This window comes from Zalophus californianus, chromosome 16 (assembly GCF_009762305.2).
Source record: "Zalophus californianus isolate mZalCal1 chromosome 16, mZalCal1.pri.v2, whole genome shotgun sequence".
Lineage (NCBI taxonomy): Eukaryota > Metazoa > Chordata > Mammalia > Carnivora > Otariidae > Zalophus > Zalophus californianus.
The window spans coordinates 49,122,627-49,147,589 of NC_045610.1; the positions used below are offsets into that span (position 1 = coordinate 49,122,627).

The 24,963-nt window shown below is 55.9% G+C and overlaps 2 protein-coding genes across 2 annotated transcripts in view; both read right to left on the reverse strand.

The window, feature by feature from the left end:
- Window positions 1–1,810: 1,810 nt before the first annotated feature.
- CACNG4 (calcium voltage-gated channel auxiliary subunit gamma 4) overlaps window positions 1,811–24,963 on the reverse strand; it is a 59,613-nt gene continuing 36,460 nt past the window's right edge. Inside the window, exons 2-4 of the mRNA XM_027568589.2 lie at window positions 13,874–13,957; window positions 8,800–8,940; window positions 1,811–4,743 (exon numbers count right to left, since the gene is read on the reverse strand). Coding sequence (XP_027424390.2) covers window positions 4,205–4,743; window positions 8,800–8,940; window positions 13,874–13,957 — 764 coding nt within the window. The 3' untranslated portion in view covers window positions 1,811–4,204. The remainder of the gene's footprint in view (window positions 4,744–8,799; window positions 8,941–13,873; window positions 13,958–24,963) is intronic.
- Window positions 15,747–16,164, reverse strand: LOC118356409 (60S ribosomal protein L34-like). Its single transcript, XM_035724834.1, has one exon. It carries the CDS (start codon window positions 16,162–16,164, stop codon window positions 15,811–15,813), a length of 354 nt encoding a protein of 117 aa, XP_035580727.1. The 3' UTR covers window positions 15,747–15,810.

Here is a 24,963-nt window from a genome sequence, read left to right on the forward strand (position 1 = left end):
CTGTGTTACTGAGTTCTGGCCAACGGCACATGAGCAGAAGGGGAAGTCACAGCTTCCTCGTCCATTAAATGTCCCCACAAGACTCCCCTATTCCCAAGATCACCTGCCCTCTGTCTCCTCCATCGGGCTGCTGGATGACCATGCCAGGGCGACGTGGGAAGCCTATGTCGAAGCTGAATGAGGCTCCACAGGATGGGTCTTTACCTCTGAATGACTGTGTGAAGCACAGCATGCCCCATCCCGCCCCGTTGGTTGGACTTGACATGAGTGAGAAGGAAACTTCTGTTGCATTAAAGCCATTCTACGGGTGGGGGTTTTTGGTTATGCTGGTAGCCTGCTCTGAGTGATGCAAGTGAAGGGAAGAATGGGGGGGGGACGCTTTTGTGTCGGTTCTTGTGGATCTAATGCTGCAGATTAGGGTGGCAGAGTTTTTAGTTGGCAGAAATTCGTGACCACGTGAGCCCCACGTTGGAGGCCGTACCCTGCCACTACATTCAGACTGCCATGGGATTCCACCAGAACGGCGGCAAAGCTCGTGCTGAGCCGGTTTCCTGAGGGCTAAGAATAAATAGGAGGCAGGGAAGTTTTGGCCCATGGGGCTCGTGCTGGGTGGCGTTGGCTCAGGCTGGTGGAGCCATCAGCCTGGAGCTTGGCAGGGGCTCAGTTGGTGGGGGTGGGGGACTGAACTCCCCTGGCGCCGGTACTTGGTGGCTTGTCCGGGAGCTCAGTTTCCCCGCTTACCCATCTCAGGCAGGAGGAAAGAGGGTCAAAAAGCCGGGGTTGAAAGTTCAGACATGCTGGGAGGGGTTCCTGCTGCCATCAGAGTGGGGACGGTGCACCTCGCCCTCCCTTTGCTGGGACCAGGGTGAGAAAGGCCTTCTTGAGGCTCAGAGTTTAGTGCCTCTAGGTTCCAGGAGGAGCACCAAAGCCTGGGGCTGTAGGAGGAAAACCCGCGGTCCGGGTCCTGGAAGTCAGGGGCACGTGTACTTGGCTGTTAAAAGTCCCCTGGGCGGCCGCTCGGGTAGAACTAGGGGAAGACACCAATCATCCCCTCGTCATGCCTCCCAAGAGGGTAGGGCTGACAACCCGCCAGTGCCCGTCTGCAAGGGGGAAGGTGCTGACTTACAGTGGGTGTCTGTTGTGACTGGCCGGGGCCTGTGACAGTATGTCGACATTGCCCTGATCACAGGGGGTCACGCTGTCCCTCTCGCTGACCCTGACCTCACCCCTCCTCGGTGGCTGGGGGCGGTGGTGGCCGGCTGCTGTGCCTGAGATTAGGTGGCGTGGTCCCATCTGGCCTCTGGTTAGAGCCACATTCTCCTGCCTGGCTTTCCCAGTCATTTGGGTACTTGGCCCTCCTTTATTTCTTAATCATTTCAGAATTTGGGGGGCAAAGGAGGCTGGACGCCTTAGAAACCCAGCCAGGCAGCTTAGGGCCCCCGAGGCCATGGTTCCGTCTGTCTGGCTCCCACCCTGCAAGGTTCTGAAGACTGGCCAGGCTTGCTTCGCTGCCCGGATGCCCACACCGCAGCCCTGGGGTGGCCTGTCCACCTTCCAGCCCATCCGTGAAAAGACACCTGGACGGCACCACCCAGCGCTCTGAAACCCGATCAAAGCCAGGTTGAAGCCAGAGAAACCCACCTTGACCAGCACAGGAACCACCCTGCCTCCATCTTCTCCTGGAGGGTCCACCGTGTCCCCCCAGACTCAGGGACACTGGTTGCCCTAAGTGCCCGCCAAGACTTGAGGGGAGCTCTAGCTCCCCTCCCCCCCCACATCAAGAAGAGAACATTTTAAAAATGTTTTTATTTAATTAAAAAAAAAAAAAAGACAGAACCAACAACCCAAAACCAGTAGTAGGTACAGGATTCACAGGTGCTTAACTGGTGAAACACACAGGGGCTGGTTGGAGAGGGCGGTGGGATCGGAGGGGGCAGGCACAGGCCGCAGGTCTCAGACTGACAGGTGGCAGGGAGCCAGCTCTGCCCACACCCCCGGGCAGCCCTGGGCGAGGGTCGGTGAGCAGGAGGGATGGGCCAGGGCCGAGGGGCCAGGAACCCCGGGGGCTCCCTGCTCTTCTGTCCTCCTTTGTTGCTTCTTTTCTACTCTTTCCTGGTCCCTAGAGTGGGCCCCGCATTCTCTGTCTGGGACTGGGCAAGAGGTAGGATTCATCGGAACACAGCTTTTCTCCGTGGAATGATAGAAACCTCTATAGGGCAGCAAGTGTGGAGGTGGCTTACGTGGTAGAAACAGCACGGCTGCCTGGCTTTGGGAAGTGACAGAAGAGCCTGGGGACCTCGCTGGGGGATGGGTTCCCAGATTTTGCCCCCTTCCTTCGAGCCTGATGCGATGGTGTCCTGGATGGGGGGGCGGGGGTGCGCCGAGGGTGGTCGGGGCGGGGGCGGGACGGGGACGGGGTTGGCCCCCAGCAGGGCAGGCCACGAGCCCTGACACTCCAGCATTTACTGCCGCACATGCTTGGACAAGCCTCCACACAAAGCCAACCTCAACGGGAGGAAGGGGTTTCGAGCAAGCACAAAGGGGCCTCCAGCACACCGTGTCTCCGCCGGCCCGCACTCCAGGGTGGTCAGGTGAGGGGTCCCCATGGAGATTTCCTCTCCGGGGGGGGGGGCGCGCGGGGGCGAAGGAGGTTGGCGATGACCATGACCCAGATCTGAACTCCTAAGGGGCTGAGTCCGCCCAGGGGGGTGCAGGGGGCTCGCTGAGCAGGTGGCTGAGGTAAGAATTTGCTTGTCACTTCGAAGGAGGACAACTACTGAGACCACAGACGACCGCTCGAGATCGGGTTACCAAGTCTCAAAAAGTAAGAAAGGATTTGTCTTTAGAAAGCACGTGTTTGATATAAAAGAGGGTGAGCTCCCCGTTCCAGAAAGTTTTGCTTCTGAACCCACGCCCGCTTCCACGTCCTCTGCTCGCTTCGGGAGGGGGAGGGACGGCTGTGGACGGAAAGCCGCCTCCCAGGCCCCCCGGTGCTGGGACGTCCCTCTCCCGAGGAGCAAGGACAGCACGGCGAGGCCTTTCCGTCCAAACGTTCTCGGCCGGGCCCTTCAGGGGGTGGCAGGAGGCATCACAATCCTCGGAGTTGGGGAGGGACTGCTGCCTTTTTAAGATGAAGAAATGAATGTCACTTGCTCCCCTGGCAATAAATCTGGATTAATGACCGCTTAGGAAGTGGACGTTTGAGCTGATTTTTTTGGTCGCTGTTTACCCTCGGGTCTCCCTTTCTTGCTCAGAAGTTCAGGCTCCTGTTGCCGAATACCAGGGTGTGTGTGTGGGGGGGGGGGTGCGGGGGTCTGCCCCTTCCTCTCCCTGAGGAGGGACAGAGCGGCTCCTCAGGTCAGGGGGGAGCACCCCAGCAAGAGGCCATATATGACCACCTTTCCTCGGACCCGTGGAATCTTCCAGACTCTCAAGTACCGTCAGTGCGTTCTGCCCTTTCCGTGGGAGGCAGAAGCTTCTACAAGCGGACAGGAATGCCAGCAACAGACTCCGGCCTTTATCTCACACCCCACCCCCCTCGGCCAGCAGAGGCCTCCCCCTCTGCAGATTCTTCCAGAGGCCTTGGTCTCCTCAGGTTGAGGGAAGCTGGCCCCAGGACAGCGCAAAGGCCAAAGCACCAGTTGGCCACAGGCCTTTCTCCTCTGGATCACTGTTATTTCAACAACCGGCCACTGCCAGAGAGAGAGAGCGCGCGAGAGACAGGGAGGGGGCAGGTTTCGGCTTCCTCGTTTCCCACTCACGGACACGGAACCTCAGATCAGAAAGCAGTGGACCAGTGTCCAAAGGCCCCCAGGTGCCCGGTGAGGCCCTCCCCGGTGGCCCAGCACCCAGGCAGGGAGGGAGGACCCCGAAAGCCCATTCTTCTGGCAAGATTTGTTTCCAAGAGGAGATAATGGCTCGATTTTTGTCTTCCCCGGGGTCGCTCAAGGCCGTGCAGCCTCAGGAGATTTCAGAATCCCGGGGCATCAAACACCCTCTCTGGGGACAAAGTCAGCCTTCCGCCTCCATTTCCCGTCTCCCGGGTGGCTTCGCGCCAAGCCAGCCCGTGACACTTGCTGGAGACCAGGGAGGGGTGGGTTTGGCTTCCGTCCACTGTTGGTCCGTCTTAAGGGGCAGGTGCCCTGGTGTGGGATCCACACACAGCTGTTCTGGGGACAGGCCGGCACTGAGAGGAAGGGGCAGCTCACACAGGGGTCGTCCGCCGGTTCAGCATGCTGACGTGCAAGCCTTCCTTCAGGTCCTGCTGGAAGAAGTCGTGCACCTGCAGGAAGCTGGCCTCCTGGTCGGGGCTGTAGCTGGCGGCGGTGGTCACCTTGAGGGGCTCCCTGGACAGCGTGTACATGGACAGCTCGCCCATGGGGATGGCCCCGGTGATCTTCAGGCCCACCGGGGACGCCGCCCTGGAGGGAGAGGCCTCGGTGGACCTGGAGCTGGACCGCGAGCGCCGTCGCCGGTACCTGTAGCTCGGCATCCTGGCGTAGGGAGACGAGGAGGGAGCCTTGAGGAATTCCCGTTTGGTCTTAAATCTCAACTCTTTATTTTTCTCAATGTAAATGTTTACAGCCAGGACACCCACGGTCTCGGCCACAATGAAGGACAGGGCTCCAAAGTAAAAAGACCAACCGTAGTTGTAATGGTTTTTTTTGTCTTCGTCACGCTTGTCGCTTGGGTCACCTGCGTTGCTGGAAATGTAGACGATGATGCCTATGATGTTACTGAGGCCTGAAAGGGAAGCAGAAGGGGGTGGGGGGGTGAGGCAGAGGTCAGACCCGCAGCTGGACAAACAGAGGAGGGGCTGGTGGCCACACTCCCCTGGACAGGCGTTGCTTTCTTCTGGTCGCCAACTTTTAAGTAATTGGTTTTGAACGGGTAATAAAGTTCAGATGCGGTGTGCAATAAAGCGCAGGCACTTGGCTGCCCACTTCCCCTCCTGAAGGCGGCTACCCTTCCTCCCTTCCTTCCTTCCTTCCGTCCTTCCTTCCTTCGTTCCTTCGTTCCTTCCTTCCTTTCTCTCTCTCTCTCTTTCTTTCTCTCTTTCTAGGATTTTTCTTATTTATTTGAGAGAAAGAGAGAGAGCGCACAAGCAGGGAGGAGGATCAGAGGGAGAGGGAGAAGCAGGCTTCCCGCCGAGCAGGGAGCCTGATGTGGGGCTCGATCCCAGGACCCTGAGATCATGACCTGAGCTGAAGGCAGACGCTTACCTGCCTGAGCCACCCAGGCGCCCCTATTCTTCTTTCTTATATCATTGTTGTATCCAGTCTCTCTCCCTCCCTCCCTCCCTCTCTCTCTTTCACTCACTCACACACACACACACACACACACACACACCCATCTATTTTTTTTCTTTGCACAATACTCTTTGTCCCCTTGCCTCTTCCTGGACTATTCCAGGTGGTGCCACGTCAGGACAGAGAGCTGTCTGTCTTTCTGAGTGCATGTGGCAGCCACTGCACAGACATGTAACCAGGCCTCTGCCGTGGACGTTCAGGGAGCTTCCAGCCCTCCGCTGTGACAGAGTTGTCACGGACATCCTTGTGTGCACACCATCCCACACACGCATGACTACAACTGCGGGAAGAATTCCTTGACGTGAAACTGCTGCTTCATCGGGTACATTTAAAAACTTAAAAATAGGGGCGCCTGGGTGGCTCAGTTGGTTAAGCGACTGCCTTCGGTTCAGGTCATGATCCTGGAGTCCCAGGATCGAGTCCCGCATCGGGCTCCCTGCTCGGCGGGGAGTCTGCTGCTCCCTCTGACCCTCCCCCCTCTCATGTGCTCTCTATCTCATTCTCTCTCAAATAAATAAATAAAATCTTTTTAAAAAAACTTAAAAATAAACTTTGGGGATGTTGGACGTACTGAAAAGTTGTGAAGAGAGTACGGAGAGCTCCTTTCTACCTCCTCACCCGGTTTCCCCCGCGAACAGCCGACATTACCGTGTACGTCTGTCACAACCAGGAAATCCCCCTGGTATGTTAACTACTCACTGCTCTCGGGGTTTTACTTGGATTTCACTGGGGTTTCCACTGATGTTCTGTTTCTGTTCCAGGATCCACCCAGGGTACCATGCTGTGTTTTGAATTCAGAGTCACCGCCCCGCCCAAAATGTCTCAACAGCCTATAATTTATTACTCAACTTCCCGTGTCTCAGAATTCTCACGTGCAAAGTGGGAATCCCAGTGGTATGCGCTTCATAGGGCAGATGTGAGGATTAAATGAGCTAATATATGCAAAGCACTTATAATAGCACTTGGCACACAGTGAGCATGCTTTTACATTCTATTATAACCCATTGTGCTTCACTGTGAAGTAATGTGTTGTATGGTCTATGCACCGCCATGTCCTTTGTCCGTTCATCTATTGCGGAGATCCCAGTGTGGATGGTGTGCCCCAGGCTCTCCCAGCCTTTGAACCATACCTGTCCTCAGGCTCTGACCATTTTCCGCCTCAAATGCTTTAGGGGCCCATCTCACCTCACTGCTGGGGCTGGAGTGGTCTGGAGCTGGGGGCCCTATGCATGAGCCCTGGCCTGCCACTGCCTTGGCCCAAGATCAGAGCTTCCATAAACCAGGGAATAAACAGGAACAAATGAACATCGCCTTGCTTGCCTGCCGTGATTGCCCCTTGTCCTTGCTTCCTCTCCTCTCTGGACCCATGTTTTTAGCTGAGTGTCCCTGGGCCTGGGACGCCACAGCGCCTCTGGTGACCTGGAGCCTCTGGATATGGCTTTGTATGGTTCCTCCTGGGGAGATGGGCAGCTGCATAGGGCACCTTATATTGGAGGCTGGCAGCGCTGGGCACAGCCTGTGTCTCTACAACCGTGTGACCTCAGGGAAGCCACCTGGGCCACCTGACGGCCTCCTCAGAATCTGGGATGCTGTGGTTGTGCTCCCTGAGCACTTGGCGCATGGCCTTAATATGTGGTAGCTGGTGTTGGTGCAAGTCTTCTTTCCCTTCCTGGGGAAAGGAAAGGGGACAGGACTCAAACCTCATGGCAGGGACTTCTTTAACGGTTCACGTCTTCAGAAATCTGGGGGCTCAAAGGAGGAGAGAGGATGGGGTATACCCCTTTCCTCCCACCTCTGTCCCTGGAGGGGTCAAGAAGGAAAGGGGTGGGGACCCAGCCAAGAAGGAGACTCTACACTCAGGCTCTCCTTGCCAACACACACACACGGACACCCTGCACCCCTCACAAACATACAGCCGTCTCCGACACACACACACACACACACACACACACACACACTGTTTATTGCCTTGGAAGGACACAGAAGCAGAAGTGGTGTCGAGGAAGGAGCATAAGAAGCTGACTGAAAGAATTTGAGCCAGTCCCTTAACTGCTTTGACCCTGAAGTCACCTTCCCTCTCTCACAGAAACCATGAAGAGAGGACAAGACGGGCTTGGGCACTGTGAGGCCCTTCCAGCCCCCCCTCTAGCCCCCCCACCGCTGTCCTCAGCGAAGGAAGCTTGACCACCAAGGACCACCAGCGACCACCGCCGTTACTTGGATTCTCATTGTCACCATCATGGGACTCCTGGGCTGTTTTAGGATGCAGAGCTCAGGTCAAGCTAGGGCTGCCTCACCAGACTGGGGTAAGAAAAAAGATGCTTTGAAAGCAAGAACACTGTTAAGGCCTTGCAAGGAGCTATGATAACAACTGAGAAAGAATCACTGAACTCAGGGCGCCTGGGTGGCTCAGTTAAGCACCTGCCTTCAGCTCAGGACACGATCCCAGGGTCCTGGGATCAAGCCCCACATCAGGCTCCCTGCTCAGCGGGAGTCTTCTTCTCCCTCTCCCTCTGCGCCCACCCCTCGTGCGCGCTCTCTCTCTCTCTCTCAAATAAATAAATAAAATCTTTTAAAAAAAAGAATCATTGAACTTTGTAACATATCTCAAACTTACGTACTAGAAGGCCTAAGACAGCAGGCAGGTCCTGTTTCTCCTGACAGGGACCCTTGTTGCAAGTTTATCTGAACTCCACAGGTGCTGCCTGGAGCCTCCAGGATGCCACCGGCCAAATTCTGCCCTGGCAGGTGCCCCCTCAAGGCTCCCCCAGAGACTCAGGCCAGAAAACCCGGGGTTTTGTCCTGGACTGTGTATATGCACCTGCCGGCCAGGGACCAGCTCTGAGACCCACTTCCGGCCTGGATTTCTCCCATGTCTGCAGTGGCAAGACAGGCGCTGAAGTGTCTCCACCGAGACTCAGACGGGTGACAGGGTGAAGCCGTTTTGGGCCAGGTAGGCAAGGGGTGTGTCACTGTCGCCCACAGCTCTGTGGGTTTTCACGGGTCGCAGTGCCAGTCCCATACACCCTTCACCCTGTCCTCACCTGGTCAGCTACTTCAGGTCCTAGCTTCGTTGACTCCCTCTGGGTACCTCCCCGCCCGCCGCTCCCGCCCCCCGACTCAGCCAGGCCTCCCCCCCTCACAGGCTTGTGAGGCACCAGCACTGCCCCTTTGGGGGACTTTGCACACTTGGACTTACTTATGTTTTTCACAGAACACAAATTAACCCTTTAGAGTGCACAAGTCAGTGGCATTGGCCTCATCTACAATGTTGAGCACCCACCACCACTATCTAGGTCCAGAACATTTTTCATCACGCCAAGAGGAGACCCCATGTCCGTTGAGCAGTTGCTCCCCACTCTCCGCTCCGGCCCCCCTCACACCTGGATGTCTGAAATCAATTACGAGAAGTGACTTTACATCTGCCCTGCCCCCCATGCACATACCAGGACGTGCACCCTGTGCAGGGGGCACAGAACTGGCAGCTCACCTGCAGCCACAAAGAGGATGCCTGCGCTGAGGACGATGTTGTTCTTGTGGCTGTAGAACCTTCCGGCGCCGATGCAGAGCCCGCCGAGCAGTAGCAGGATGGTGCTGAGGATGGGGAAGACGCTGGAGGCGCGCACGATGCCTGGGACGGGCAGGAGACAGAGCAGAGGGCAGTGAGAGGGGCCACCATCCCGGGCATGGCCACGGGCACTGGCCCGGAGCCCTGAAGCTCGGGGCCCTTCCCCTGACCTTGAAGGTTCCCATCAGGCCCTGGAGACCATGGTGGGTTGGGAGCTGGCCAGGTGGGGGCAGCTGGACCAGACTCAAGTGATGGCCCAGGCCTGCTGGTCGCTCCCTGCAGGATGCCGGGTGGCCTGGGGTCGCGTCTGCCCATAGCTCACTTAGGCTCTCCCTGGGTGTGGGCCACACTTCTGCCAGCCCGAAGGCAGGAGAGCCCCTCAATGGCATCTGGGAGCAACAATGACAGCCACGAAAACACTCGTCTGCCTTCCATTCAGATGAGACATCACAGCCCACCGAGCCTTTCACGGACACTATCTCTAAGAAGCTTCTGGAAGGCTGGAAAGTGGAAAGTGTCCACAAGAGGCAGCTCTGATGGGTAGCTGAGAACACAGGCTTTGGCTTCAGGTGGGTGTGGGTCTGGGTCTGCTCCGGGACATGCCGGCTATGGGGCCCTGGTCAAATCATTTCCCCTAAAACTGAGCTCCCCCATTTGTAGAAAGCAGTTCACCGTAGTACCTACATCCTACGCTTGGTTTTGTACAAATAAGGGACTTAGCCCAGAGCCTGGCCGTAGCACGCACTTCCTAAGGGACAACTTTTCTCTCTAGCGTCTTCACGCTGTCATCATGCCCAGATGACAGACAGGGACGTGGAAGCACGGGACCTCCCGAGGTCACAGAGCTAGATCTGCACATTTGCTCCACCGCTGACTAGGGGGATGGCCAGGGCAGCGGACTTCTGACGTCAGTCCCCTGTTTTATAAACTGGGAGAGTAGTAATACCTATCTGTGGGGGTTGAATTCTTCCCGCCCCCAGATATGACCAAGTCCTAACCACGGGAACCTACGAATGTGACTTGTATTTGGATAAAAGGTCTTTGCAGATGTGATTAAATTAAGGATCTCAAGATGACACCGTCCTAGATTAGGGTGGGTCCCAAATCCAAGGACAAGTGTCCTCGTAAGAAGAGGGAGAGACACAGGCAGAAGACGAGGCGCACGCGGGAGCAGGAGCGTAAACACAGAGGCACAGGAAGGGGTGAAGTGGCCCCAAGTCGAGGAGAGCTGGGAGCCACAGATGCTGGGAGAGCCAAGGACAGCTGCTCCTTGGGGCCCCGTGGATGGAGCGCAGCCCGGCCACCACCCCTTGAAGACTTCAGCCTCCACACTGTGAGAGAGTTAATTCCTGTTGTTTGAAGGCACCTAGCTTTGGTACTTGATCCTAGTGGCCCTAGGAAAAGAATACACTCCCTGCGCTTCTGAGGGGCTCTGGGGACCTGGGTCCCTCTTCCTTAGCATCTGGCTGGGGGGCACCGGGAGGAGCCCCAAGCTCAGCCTGCCTGACGTGCCTGCAGGTCTCCCAGCCTACTAGAAATCCTGGCTACACAGACCCTTGGTGGCCCCAGCAGGGGACAGTGAGCCCAGGAGCCCTGGCAGGCGCCAACTCCTGAGCCAGCTGAGCCAGTTTGTGGCCTCTCAGCCTCTGAAGGCAGTATTTGTCTCCTTTCTTGTAAGCCCACCAGTGTGTGCCCTGCTTCACAGAGGGGGCTTTGTTGGGGGCATTAAATAAAGCTCTTCTCTCTAGCACCTCCCCCTCCTTCCTCTGCCTTCTCGCAGCCACAGGCTCTGGGAGGAGGCTTCCCGTGGGCTTTGGAAACATGCCTCTGAGCCATGCTGGCCAGAAAAATCTGGGATCAGCTCCCCCTAGATGTTCTCGTTCTGCAGGCAGGTTGGAAGGGCTGGGGAGGAGGAAGCCCAGGGCCTCTGAGGTCCCTGAGGTCAGACTTGGCTCAGAGCCATCCATCCTGCACACGGAAGTCATGTGTGTACCCGTCCTTTGCCACACGGGCTCATCCCCAAGCTCCGGATGTGCAGACACCCGCTGGGGTCGCTGTGGACAGTGGTGCGGGTTGGGTCTTGCCCAGAGCTGAAGGACGAGCGGGGCTGAGGTCCAGCCCATGCGTCGTGGCCACATCAAGCCCTGGCGAGAACCTGTGTCTGTCTAGAGGGTGGGCACTTCCTTCTAATTCACTCGCAGGCACACCATGGCCTCCGGACAGCCCTCACACCAGCTCTGCCAGGCTTAGCCCAGAAATCAGCCACCTGATGGGAAAGGGCAGAGCCTAGAAAAGGGGCACCAGGCACAGGGCAGGGCGGACGGGTATCCCTGGGTGTGGAGTGGTGACCCCTCCAACCCCACACCTGCCTGCGGATCTACCGACCGGGGGAGGGCACTGCCAGAGCCCCAAGGCCGGGAGGAAGCTCTGATGGTTATGGAACTCAATGCACAGGCCTGGTTTCTCTGGAAGACTTCAGAACACACAGACCAAAGGTTGACCTTGTTCTTGAATCGTCGAAGACAGGGTGTGAGGGGCACAGCCTCGGACCTGTCGGGGCTGATCCCCCGTGCCCGGACAGCTAAGCTGCACCCCAGCAGGTTCTCCCACAGGCAGACACCATGGAACCTTCTGTGACCTTCTCTGACCCCCTTGTTCTCCACTGGAATGTCAGCACCAAGATGGCAGAGCCCTGTTTTGTTCAGTGCGGTACCCCCACATGCTTAATGCAGTGCCTGGCACGTAGGTCCATAATCACTTTTTGTTCAGTGGGTGATTAGATGAACTCTCATGACCGTTGTCTCTCTCTCCTGTGCATCTACACATTTTTGGGATCACAGCAGTCTGGGGACCAGAGGACCGCAAATTGGGAATCAGGGGCGATGGGTACGGTGACCGTGACCTTGGCCTGTCCCAGGATGTTGCCTGCTTCCTCTGGCTGAAGCTCTCAGCTACCTGCACTCTGAACCTCGTTTCAGGACCAATTCGTGATCTGCCCCTCCCCAACCATGTTCCAACTTTCTGCCCCCTACCCTGGGCCCCGGGAGGCACAAGCCATGCATGGAATCCTTGGGCTCCCTTGCCTCTGGCTTTGGGAGGAGCGTGTGGGGGAGTGTTATCCCCTTAGCTTCCTTCCTGGGGGCTGCAGTGAGGTGGCTGCCTTCCTTCCTAAAAGCCGCAGCTCCTGCCGGGCAGCCCTGTCCTTGCGGCTTCCCTCTTCCCAGCTCCCATGCCTGCCTTCCTCACCTGCTCAGGCCCAGGAGTGGAGGGGCTCCCTTGGCTGCTAGCTCTCATGTTTTCACCGTCCCCCGCGAGTTTTCTTTAACCCTGCCCACACCTTTGTAAACAGTCCTTCACCAGCCACCCTTCATTCACCCACTCCGAGCAAACCATCTGCTTCCTGCTGGGACCTCAGAAAGCTACATCATCCGAACCCTGGGTCGCTAGTCATGAGAACGATCCAGAAAGAGACTGCAGGGCTCTGGGGACGTAGAGGGCACAGGGGCAGGGAAGTGAAGGGAAAGAGCCAGCACCAATGTCCATAACCTCAAGTAAGTTCAAGCGGCAAACGGGGAGGGGATGGTTTGCTTCTCCATGCCTCACTCCTCACAGCCCCGGGGCTGGTCAGTGGGGCAAATCTGCTCTCAGAGCCTTAAGAACCACCTGATTGCCCAGGGTAGGGCAGAGAATGGCAGGTTCTGGATCGATCTAATTGAGCCATCCCCGCCAGGCTGAGCACCACGGGTCGCCCCGGATGGCTGTGCAGGCCACGCACTGTGCAACTCAAGGGTGTCACTTATACCATAGTCTATGTACGTGGCAATCCTTGAGCAGCGTGTGAGATGCATGGCCATTTGCGGTGGCCCTATGGGATATTATTTGCTTGCTTCAGTGTTGGCCCCACAGAAAGCAGAAAGAAAAGACAGGCAAGGAGAGAAGGTGAGGGAGGAGGGTTGGGAGGCGGATCTGGCCAAAGTTTTTCAGGTCCTGGGCTCAGCCAGAGCTGCCCAGCACTTCCCCAGGCTCCATGGGAACCACACACTGTACCGTTTCACCAGATGACTCAGAACTCAAATCCTTTCTCTTCGGGAAAAAAACAAAACCCAAACGATCCATAAGCAGGTGCAGAGTGAATTTGCTCCCTCTGAGGACGCTGATATCGATTCTCCATAAACGAAGCCGGGCCCCGGCCCCCGAGGGGGATGCTGTGAGCAGCTCTGTGTGTGTCGTAGCTAACGGGAAAGGGAAAGTGGCCTCAAAATGGTGCTGTTCTTCCATTTCCAGGCCCCTTCCCTGGCTGTGGCTCCATCCTTCCTCCCAGGGAGGTATTCACAGGCCCAGGGGTGAGATCCGGTTGTAGGGTGTGGGATGGGGTTTTTCCTTGTCCAGTATATGCTGCGAGTTCCAGTCTGGGGCCGACCCAGCCCCAGGCCCCGGGCACAGGCCGTGGCTCCCCCAGCTCGTGCCGAGAGCCACCCCCTTGCCTTCTCCCCCAGGCAGCCTGAGGGTGCGGCCTCCTCTGATTTTTCCAGAATAGAATGCTGGGTGTGTGGGGTGGGATGGGCAGGTGCAGTGCTGGCAGGGCAAAGTACTTGGGGTGTCATGGCCCCGCCCCGCCCCGGGATGCTTGGCCTGGATGAGCCTATGTCTTTAACCTCCTTGTCCCAGGCACAGTGGCAACAATCAGCGACTCTGAAACTAGCCATGACCAGCAGCCCTGGGGAGCGGGACGCCCACACCCTCATCTGCTCCGGCTCTGCCTCAGTCTCCCCAGACACGGGCCTACCCACCAAGGAAGTCCACTGGGATACCCAGCACGTCACGGCAGCATTGGACAAAAGTCCATCCTCTGGACGAACAATTCTGAATCAGAAAGGGAGAGAAAGAGCATCCCGAGCACAGCACCCCCTTTACCCGCACAGGGCCCGTCTTTCCTCCAGCTGCACCCCTCCCTGCTCCATGCACACCAAGGAAGCCAAAGATTCTTGACACTTACGAAGGAGATACTCCGAGCTGTCGTGGTCATAGTCATTGTCCTCTGGGAAGTGATTGATCCGGAAGCAGTGGCCTTTATAGATCCCTGGGGAGAGCAAGAGGGAAAGAACATTGTAAATGTTGCAGGGTTCACGCGCCCACTCGCTCCAGCCTCGTGTACGGCGTGTGCACCAGGCTCTGGGCAGGCCCGGGGCACAGAGAGAGGAGAAAGGCCCGCTCTGGCATCCCCGGTCTGTGCAGGGGCGGGCACACACACAGAGAGGGACCACACGGGGCGGGGCAGAGCCCCGGAGGTGACCATCTCACTCATGGTCCATGTCTGGGCGCCTGTAAGAGTGAAAGGCCCACCATCAATAACTATGCAGGGACAAGGGGCATCGAGCTGAACTGCTCAGGGCAAGCAGGACCTTCGATCCCCCTTCCAAGGGGACTGCAGAACCATCTAGAAAAATGACAAAGAATTTGCCCCTGGGAACAGGGGGAGGGGGCCTTCGGGGCGGAGGAGGAAGCCGAGAAAAGGGAGGACAGGGGTCAGAGCCTGGGGAGTGGTAGGAGGTTCTGTGGCTGGACTCAGTAGGGGGAGGAGCTGGGGGCCATCTTGGGGGGAAGGTCTGGGTCTGGGTCAGGTGAGTCGGGATGAAATCTGCCCCTGGGATGTCTGTCTGTCTTTCCTCTCTTGTAAACACTTGTAAATCCCTCCTAACACACACTCCGAATCAGTGTGATGGAGGGAAGAGAACACGGAGCCAGAGAACATTCCAGAAAGGCCGAGACCATCTCCTGCCTGCTTTCCCTTCCCTGCTCTGAGAAGTAGCTTCCACAGAGGGGGAGGCAGGACATCCTGGAGGAGAGGCCAGGCCTCCCTTCCAGAAGCTTCTGTCCCGCTCTCTCAGCCCCTGCTCCCCTGCAGTCTGGGAACGCCCAGCACAGGAGAGGACACAGGTGGAGAGCGGGACACCAGGGCGTCAGGCCCTGCCTTGCCAGCCACCCCCCCACCCCCCATGCCTGGCTCGGCCTCCCTGCTTCTGCAAGGAGCCCCTCTTGACAACGCTGCACGGCTGGGGCTGGGGCTGCTTCCAACACTGGGGCCAGTTCTTGTTGTGCAGCTGCTGCCAAGCGGGCCTCTGGCCTCCCACAGCCCGGCCTGACCTCTCGGTTGGAGGCACAGTGTCAGAAGCAGGGCCTGCGCCAGACCGGCATCTGTCTCTCGGTGCTTCCAATTGAGAGAGGCCCCTGACGAGTGCGGGGCACGCTGCCCTTCCACCCGTTTACCAATTAGCCTCCCCAAGCTTTCCCCTCTGCCCGGGTGCTGGGTGAAGACCCCTGCTTCCTGAAGGCCCAGGGGCCTCAAGGACCCATTGGGGGGGTGGGCCGGGTTTGGTCAAGGGGAGGTAGGAGGACCCTCTGCGGGTCCTTACTCTTCCATGAGCGCCTGGGTCGGTGGAGAAGCACGAGGGGTTGTGAGTGACAGGACAGAGCACGAGGGTGGGCCGGTGTCAGGCCGGCCGGGAAGTGGGCCCCACGGAGGCCAGAGGGGGCCAGCCGCGCCCTCCCCTCACGCCAGCCGCCCACACCCCAGATCCGGGCTGTTCATGGAAACCCAGAGCGAGGGTTTTCCAGGCAGGGGTGGGCTAGGCGGGCCCTCTACTGGGCCTCCCTCTCCCCACACACCTTTCTCGGGCCACTTTATGAGCCTAAACAAAATCACCAAGTCACGCGTGCTTGTTGGACCAAGTCAAATAGTAAGAGGTTGACAACGAAAAAGTAAATAACGTCTCTTCAGACTGGTTTTCCAGAGGCCAACCATGTGTATCTTCCCGCATGTTCCTCTGTGTGCACACCTGAGCGCGTACATCTAGGTGAGGTTCCCCCCATTTTTTTTATTTTTTTATTTTTTTTTCTGATTTTTTTTTTATTACTCAAAAAAGCTTCATTTTTTTATTTAGCTTTCTGACTCTGTGCTTGGGCCTTCAACACTTTCACAACGATTTTCTGCTCCTCGATAAGAAAAGCACGCTTGATCCTGTCACGAACACACTTAGCACACATGGAACCACCATAGGCCCTGCTGACGTGTTTTTTCGTTTTGGACAACCTCATAAGGACTTTAGGTCTCACAGCACGAACTCCTCGAAGTCGGCCTGGGCACACGCCACATGCAGATTTTGGTGCTTTCCCAACCTTCTTGGTATAAAGGTAAACGATTCTATTACCACGGGTTCGGGACAGCCTAGTTTTGTTAGAGGCTGTAGTATAGGACAGCCTACGACGGTAGGTCAAACGCCGGATCATTCTGAATGCCTATGGACGCTGCCCCCGGAAGAGCCCCCCCATTTTTTTAAATTGAACTTTTTGCTTGGAGATAATGGTAGATGTGTGAGCAGTCATAAGACATAATACATGTGCCCTCTACCCAGTCTCCCTCAACGGTAACATCCTGCAAAATTATAGTATCACAACCAGGATGTACCATGGTTTGCGACATCTGACTGTTCAAAGCGATTACACCTGTGGTGTCCAGCTATTTCTTTTTTAAATTTTTTATTGTTATGTTAATCACCATACATTATTAGTTTTTGATGTAGTGTTCCATGATTCATTGTTTGTGCATAACACCCAGTGCTCCACGCAGAATGTGCCCTCTTTAATACCCATCACCAGGCTAACCCATCCCCCCACCCCCCTCCCCTCTAGAACCCTCAGTGTGTTTTTCAGAGTCCATCGTCTCTCATGGTTCGTCTCCCCCCCGACTTACTCCCCTTCGCAGCTATTTCTAATAATGTTGCTATGAACGTTCACGTACAAGTTTTTGGGTGAACCTAAGTTTTCATTCTCTGGGATAAATGCCCAGGAGTACAACTGCTGAGTCATATGATAGGTTAGTTTTATAAGGGACTGATAAAAATGGTTTCAAGGACGCCTATTTTTTGAATCGAATTCTACATTATGCTTCAATCCATAACCTGCTTTTCTCATTTGCCAATATGTACAAACATCCTTCCAGGTCAGTACCTATAGATTTAACTTCTAGGAAAACTTTATTTTTAATAAAAAATAATAAGTTGATACTAATCCCACAGTCGCTGGAAACCCTGGCGAGAAATAGCCTAGAGTCTAGGACAGGAAAGCTTACTCCGGTACTGATAACGTGAAAGGAAAATATGCCCTTGGCAGAAATGAGGAAAGGAATATATTTATATATTCAATCTGAAAACAAAACTCAGGTTTTGAACTGTTAGCTTGCATACAGATACCTTTGCTCTAAATGCTCCCTCAATAGGTTTTGCTCACCTCCACTCCACATTTAGGAGAGGTATTTTATATTTGATAGAAACTGTAAGTAGAACTTACACTGTCCAACATATTGACTGTTTTAAAAAACCCATTCTTTTTAGTGGCTGCATAGTCATCCACAGTTAATGGTTTATCAATTCAACTAGCCCACAGAATCTCTTTCTTGGGGCTGTGTGCACGCACTGCAGATCCCACCACGTGCAGTTATGCTCAGAGATACATTGAAAGCATGCACGCAGTGGTGCATCGACCCCTTTACCTTTCCTTTCTTCTCTCCTTCTCGCCTTCCACACTGAACTCTTATGCACAGACGGAAGGAATGAGCATTGTTGGGGGTTGAATTATGTCCCCCTGAAAGACGGATTGAAGTCCTAACCCCTGGTATCCATGAATGTGACTTTATTTAGAAATAGGGTCCTTTTTTTTTTAAGATTTTATTTATTTATTTGAGAGAGAGAGAATGAGAGAGAGAGAGAGAGAGAGCACATGTTGGGGAGAGGGTCAGAGGGAGAAGCAGACTCCTTGCTGAGCAGGGAGCCTGATACGGGACTCCAGGATCATGACCTGAGCTGAAGGCAGTCGCTTAACCAACTGAGCCACCCAGGTGCCCTAGAAATAGGGTCTTAAAGATCTAAGCAAGTTAAGATGAGGTCACACTGAATTCAGGTGGACCCTGAATTCAGGGACTGGTGTTCTTACCAAAAGAAAAAGGGGGGGGGTGGAAATGTGGAAAGAGACACACACAAGGGAGAAGGTCATGTGAAGACAGAGGCGGATACCAGAGTGATGTGTCTATACATCAAGGGATGCCAAGGATTACCCGCCACCACCAAAAGCTAGGGAGAGGCAAGGAAAGATCCTACTAGGGTCTTGGAGGGACCACCGCCCTGCTGACACCTTGCTTTTGGACTTCCGGCCCGCACAACTGTGAGACAATACATTTCTGTTGTTATGGGGGCCCTAGGAAGCTCATACACGTGTTGCGCTGTGTGGGAGAAAATGCAGCGTGCCTCATGCACTCCTGGGGGGAGTGCAGCCTTACAGGAGGATGAAGGTGCTTTGCTCATGGTCGTGTTCCATCTTCCTGCTCCTCAGCCAGCTGTGGGAGCCCGTGGGCAAAGGGTAAGAAGTCAAGTTCACTGGGCATCTCCTTGTTAAGTGTGCTGGAGTGAAACTCACGCGGTCTCTCAGATTCAGGCTTTCAAAGCAGCTTGGCCAGTCATCTGGTGCATGTCCCCATCGGGGCCCCGAATCCTCTCCTGACTCTCTCCCATTTTGGTAACTGCCAGCCACGGGGACCTCATTACCTCCCCAAGACGTTCCATTTTTAAACAGTTTCAGCTTTGAAGTTCCTGAAAGATCACTGCTTCCATAAAACTCCATCCACTGGTGCTACTTATAATCCCTAGGAATAAAAGAATCTGTCTGTCATATGAGGACCCTTCAAATACTCAATGTGTCTGACAGGATGGAAGCCAAAGCTACTTTTCCAGCTGCCCAGGATTTGCAGGTGAGGCCCAGAGCTGAGGACAAGGGATGGCCTATCAGCTGCCCACAGTTGAGACCAGACCCTCCCCTAGCAGACCTTATTAACAGGCAGGAAGCCTGACCCCCATGCCCATCAACCTTATCCCCAACCTTAGTCTAAAGAAGGGGGGCTGTGGAGAAGAAGGCACCACTTGCATTTGGTACATGGAGTGAAAGAGATTGCTCCCTTCCCCTAGAGTCAAGGATTTGGGTATTTCCTTTAAATGAAATCTTCTCTAGGTCAGACATCTTCAGTTCCTTCAGTCATTTCTTTATTGATGGTTCCAAGAGACTTCTCCAGCCTAGCTCCCTTCTTTGGGTCAGCTTCCAACTCTCAGCTCCCACCACCAAACCCAATGTTTCAGAGCACAGCAGAGCTGTCCCCTCCTCTCCTCTGGACTCTATGCTTCTGTTAATGGGACCCAGTGTCGACTCACGCTCCCAGGAATTTTTCTCAAGAACTGGCTCACCTCCCCCAACTTGTTTTTGTTGAATGGCATGTTTATTCCTGGGGACTTCACATTTATCCCTGTCAAATTTATTTTTGTTAGTGTTGGCCCAAAGCATTCGATAGGGAGAAAATGAATGGCTGATGTGGGGCGCCTGGATGGCTCAGTCGTTAAGCGTCTGCCTTTGGCTCAGGTCATGATCTCAGGGTCCTGGGATCGAGCCCCGCATCGGGCTCCCCGCTCAGCGGGAAGCCTGCTTCTCCCTCTGCCACTCCCCCTGCTTGTGTTCCCTCTCTCGCTGTGTCTCTCTTTGTCATATAAATAAAATCGTTAAAAAGAAAATGAATGGCTGATGTGAGAGGTAAGAGAGAAAGCCATTTCCAATCCACTTCACATGTGCTCTCTCTCTCCGTGAACGGGCTATTTGCCATGTTATCTATTAAGTGATATTTAGGGCGGTTAATGATGAGATCCTGGCCGGGCCACGTTGCAGGAATACTGAGGCATTCCTGCGGTCACTGGCCTGTGATCCTTTCCTTCCTGGGGGTCAGGAAACCACTTTGTCACATGGCCCCAGGCGAGTTATTTCTTCATCCACAAAACTCAGGAATTGGGCCAGAGGGAGCCTCTCCTGCTCTAAGATTCTAGAACTACTTTGTGTAGAAAAGATATGAGTGCGTGCGTAGGTTAATACAGCCATTCGTGTACAGACATCATAGACCACTTTTGTTAAAGGTATTTCTAAAGGCACAGGAAACATCTGGAAAGAAATATTCTTAAAATGTGTCGTGTGTTATTTCTGGGTGATAGGGTTCTGAGCGAATTCAAGTTTTCTTCTCTACTTTTTTTTCCTCCGAATTTCCTACAATGTCTGAACATGAACCGGTAGGGCTTACTGAAAGAAAGAGAAGAAAGGGAATCTTTGATAGTGACTACGTGAGGGTCCTTCTGGAAGGACCACGGTTCCGCTCGGATGCCGCAGCTGCCGAGTGGGGTGTGGACCTCGGAGGTGGGACCGTTGCGGGCGGTATTGTAGCCTCTTGAGGGGAAGCGTCCCTGGTGCCCCGCTCTGTGCCGTGCTGCTCATCCCGGGTTATACCCCCCCATGCAGCCAGGGGGAGCGGCCCCCACAACTTGGGGGGGTTTGGTTACGGGGATGTTGGACGTTCAGTGCAAAGCGGTAAGAGTAAGTCACTGTATGCGTCGTTTCAGGAAGGCCAGCGTCTGACTCGAGCTCCATGATGCGCCACTTCAGAGGTCTGTTGTTGTGAGGGGAATCCTGGAGAAGAGACTGATCACTGAAGGTGACCATTCGTGTGCTCCTCTACCGCGTGCGAAGCATTTCCATCAGTGTGACTTCATTCGATCCTCACAAACACTAACTGTAGTCACCGACACCCACTGCGAGTACAGACATGCTTTGCCCCCCACCTCCATACTTCTCTGCCGGCTTCTTACTCCAGTCCTTCGTCCATGCAGCCGCCAGCTCTACGAACGGATCACCTGCCGGTACCTCGATTCGGCTGCACCCATCATTTCTGGCACCCATCAGGGCACTGGATATGTTGCCCGGGGTGTTGGGGGGGGGGGGAGCCGCATTGCACGCCCACGTGTGGAGCCGGAAGATGGAGGGATGATGAGGATCCCCCCAACCCCCCCGCCCCCCCGCCGTAACCTTTGCGCAGGAGGATGGGAGCTGGTGGATAAATGTGCCCATCTCTCCCTTAGCTGGAAAGTCTCCTTTGCTCCATTTTAAAGAAGAGGCTCGGGGGACGCCGGGAGTGCACGCGGCAGAGTGACGGCGCCTGGAATCCGTCTTCTTGACGTCTCATCAAGTGTTCTTCCCGCTACCTTTCCGAGACCCCTCAGCAAATGTGGTGGTGGTGGGGGGCTTCTAATGAAGCGTGGGCTGCTGGTCCTCCTCCCCAGGACAGGTCAGGACGCGCAACCGCATAGCCGCCAAGAGCGCCGGGTTAGCCTCCAGGTAATGGTTTCCTGACACTGAAGCTAGAGGCAAAGGCATCTCCGGGCCTTGGAAAGGGCAGCTGTGGGTCAGCGGGGACGGGTGGAGGCGCAGAGAAGGTGGTGTGACACGACAAGTCCCCCTTGGCTCGAGGACAGGATGAGTGTGAGCTTACAGCGCAAGGGCCAAGCGGAAGGAGGTGCTGAGCGGGGGCTTCTCTGCATCAGTCATCCCCCACCAGGATTTTCACTCTCGTGTGCCAAGCGTGGTCCAGGAGCGAGAGCTTCAGGTCTGAGTGAGGCTCCGTCCTCACCCTCACGGAACGAGCTCTCGGCCGGGAGCACCGACAACACGAGAAGCCCAGAGAAATCACTGTGCGTATCATTTCGGGGGAGTGATCGGGGCTGGAAGGCAGGGGAAGGCATCGGAGGCCCTTGACATTGTAGGCTCTTGTCCTGAAGTTCCGGCTGAGCTCAAAGCTGAGGTCGGGGGCGGGGGGCTCAGGGGTGGGGCCCACATCTGCATCCCTACAGGGGCTGCTCAGACCCCTGACAGAACACCCCCGCCCTCCCACGCTCCCGGCCCTCCTGGGTCAATAGGAGGAGTGGGAAAGCCCAGAGGAGGCCCAGCTGCTGACGGGGGAGGTGAGGGTGAGGCCCACCCATGGGCCAACAACATTCCAGCAGATTCATCTAAATCATCTTATGTGTTGGAAAATAATCGAACGACATTTATTTTTCTACATAGTTATCAATCGACTTTATAATAATCTGAAATAGCTGTCTCCTAATGAGTCCAAATTAAGGGGGTGTGGCTGGACTGTGCCCTGTGAGTTGGGCCGTTATATGCTGGTCCCAGCTCTGGTCCAAGGGCCAATTGGACCAAGTCCTTACCTCGGGGTGGAGGTGGAGGTGGGGCACGTGGGAGAAGCTCAGAGGGAGCCTGCCCCTCCCGGTCCTGGCGCCGATGACCCACCAGGGCTGCTTTCCCTCCAGTGTCTTCCCAGAGCTGTGTATCTGGCAGCTGGCCCCCAACCGTAACCCTAACTGCCCGTGGGAAGGGCGGGAACAGCTTGGAGGACTCGAGTGCTGTACGTTCCCAGGAGGACACAGGCCCTTCTAGAAAAGACCCAGGACCCTGTGGAGGAAGTGGAGAACTGGGGGGGGCGGCCAGGCTTTGGCCAGGCTGATGGCAGGGGGGGAAGGTGGGGAAGAGCATTATCCTCATGGCAAGAATAGCAGCAAGGATTTACTTAGCACCTACTATGTGCCAGGCTCTATGGTAAAAGCACCTGTCACTTATTGACTCACATCACCTTCCTACTAAGCCTATGAGGTCCATAGGATGACTAATACCATTTGCCACTAAGTGTCCTAGCCGGGATTTGAACCAGGCCACCCAGCTTCAGCAGCCACGCCCTTACCTCCCTTACTTTGGAGGCAGAAGGATGCAGTGCATTTGCAGAGAGTTCTGATTGGTTGGAGCATGATGTGTAGGTATGGGTCCCCGACACTCTTTAGTGGCGGGAAAGCGTGTTTTCCCAGACTCTTGGGCAAAGGGGTGCTGGCTGGTGGGTGAGGCTGATTCGCCTTTCACTGGAAGGTGGTGGGCTCGGCCATCCAGGGCCAGTCGGGACAGTGGCAGAAGGGGGCGGGGGAGCTCGAGGACCGCGCTTGGCTAAGGCTGGGAATTTGGAGGGAGGCTTGATGCGCACACAGGAGGCGCTATATGGTGGACAGCACAAGCAGAGGGCACGGGCGGCGAAGGTGTGCAGGTAGACCAGCCTTGTGTTCTGGAACCTCGGGGCGTGGCATGAGTGAGAGCAGCAGTGGGGGATGCAGAGGGGAAGGGGCTGGGCCGGGTGTGGTGGTCTCACGTGGGAAGCGGGGAGACGGGGCTTTACTGCACAGTCTTCATGGGGGTGACTTGAGGCTGGGAGGCCCTGGCGGGCCGCGGACGCTCCCCAAGGGAGGTGCATAGGGTGAGGGTCGTGAGGGGTGTAGGGAGAAGAAAGGCAGCACCAGGCTATGTGAGCAGGGCCCTTGGTGTGGGGAGACCCTGTGTCCTGTCCTTCGATGTGTGTGCCAACGAGGCGACTGGAGGCCAGGCCGGACGGGACGGGGGCAAGATGGTGCCAGCGCAGAGAGGCAGGCTGTACTCATTTCCGGGGCTGCTGTAACCAAGTACCACAGACTGGGTGGCTTGACCAACAGGACTTCACTGTCCCGTGCTGCTGGAGGCCACAAGGCCAAGCTGGGGGAAGCCAGCGTTGGTTCCTCACGACGGCTCGGAGGGGAATCCATTCTGGGCCTCTCCCCTCGCGGGGGCAGTTTGCCCGCAGTCTTGGCCTCCCCCGGCCTCTAGAGGCCTGGCCTCCATTTCCGCCTTCAGCCGCACACAGTGTTCTCCCCGTGTGCGTGTCTGTCTCCACACTTCCCCTTTTCTTGAGGACAGCATTCCTATGGTTTAGCCCCCGCCCTAAGGACCTCTTTTTAACTTGATGATCTCTGTAAAGACCCTACCTCCAACTAAGGTCACATTCTGAGGTCCTGGGGTTAGGACTTCAACATAAGAGTTTGCGCGGGGGGCTCAGAACGCAGGGTGAGGGGCACATGGCCAGGCATCCAGGCCTGGAGCTGGAAGGCTCCCCACTTCCCCCACCCCTCGAGCTCTTCGCTCTGCCCCACCTCCTGCTCCATAATCCCCGCTCAGAGTTCCCCTCATGCTTCCTCCACCTCCGTGCCTGTCTCCAGAGAACCGTCCCGGTAACTGTGATTTCCCACTTGGCACGCTCCGGAGTCCTCCTGCGGGCTGGCCTCTCTCCAGCAGCAGTGAGGGCGGGCTGTTGGGGAACCACTGTCTGGGCTCCCGTAGACACACTCCGGGCTTGAGGAGGCACTGTGGCCTGGGCTGGACTTTCCTGGGGGTGCCTCCGTTCCCTGGCTCGTGAGGGGCTCTCCGGGAGACCCCGTTAAGCCGCGATGACCTTCAGCTTACGTCGATAGAGCACCTGCTGTGTGCTGGGTGCTGGGCCCTCGGATGCCGCAGAACATCCACTCGCTAACAACTCGAGCCCTTTCCTTACTGGGTGCAGGGCCGCCCTGTACTTCTTAGCTTCCTTTGCAGTCAGCTGCGGCAGCGTGACCGACGTGGTGAGTGGAGTGTGAGCCGAGGTGGTGTGCGCCCTTCCTGGACAAAGCTCTGGAGAAGAGGGTGCGCCCCTCCCTCTCCATGCCACGGGGAATGGCCAGGCCACGCGACAGAAAGGGCTTGAGTCCCTGGATCCGACTATGGAGGAAAGCTGCCCACTAAGAGAGCTATCCACTTTGAACTGTTCCATGAGCAATAAATCCACCTCTAGGAAGTTTAACACACTACACGTTTTAGTGTGTCTCTGTTCCAGCAATAATGACACAAGAAGAGAACCAGGCGGCCATGGCCCCTGCCATCCCGGAGCTTTCCAGTTACAGAGTTAATTATGACTGAGGGGAGAGGTCTGAAGGAGGAGGCTGGAGTCTCAGAGAGCACTTCATGGAGGACCTGACCCGGGTTGCCGAGTGGAAGTCAGGAAAGCTTCACCTCGTCTGGAAAATGGAGAAATATTTTTATGATCTTTCAGAGCCAAAGGGAGGCCCAGGGAGCCCCATGTTGGTCAGAGCACTTTGAGAAGGATAAATCCTGAGGATGTTGTGAGGGCAAATAGAGAGTTTCTCGGAGATGCCTTCAGACCAGACCAGAGCCCTCCATGTCCTCTCCGTGGCCACGGGGATTCACAGCCTGGGAGGCCTCCTAGGGCATCATGACCACCCACCACCAGTGCCTGGGACATGTTTCATATGTGCTCTTTCCTTCTCTGGG

Coding starts and splice junctions, on each gene's coding strand:
- LOC118356409 (XM_035724834.1), bottom strand. CDS start 16,164: ATGATCCGGCGTTTGACCTACCGTCGTAGGCTGTCCTATACTACAGCC.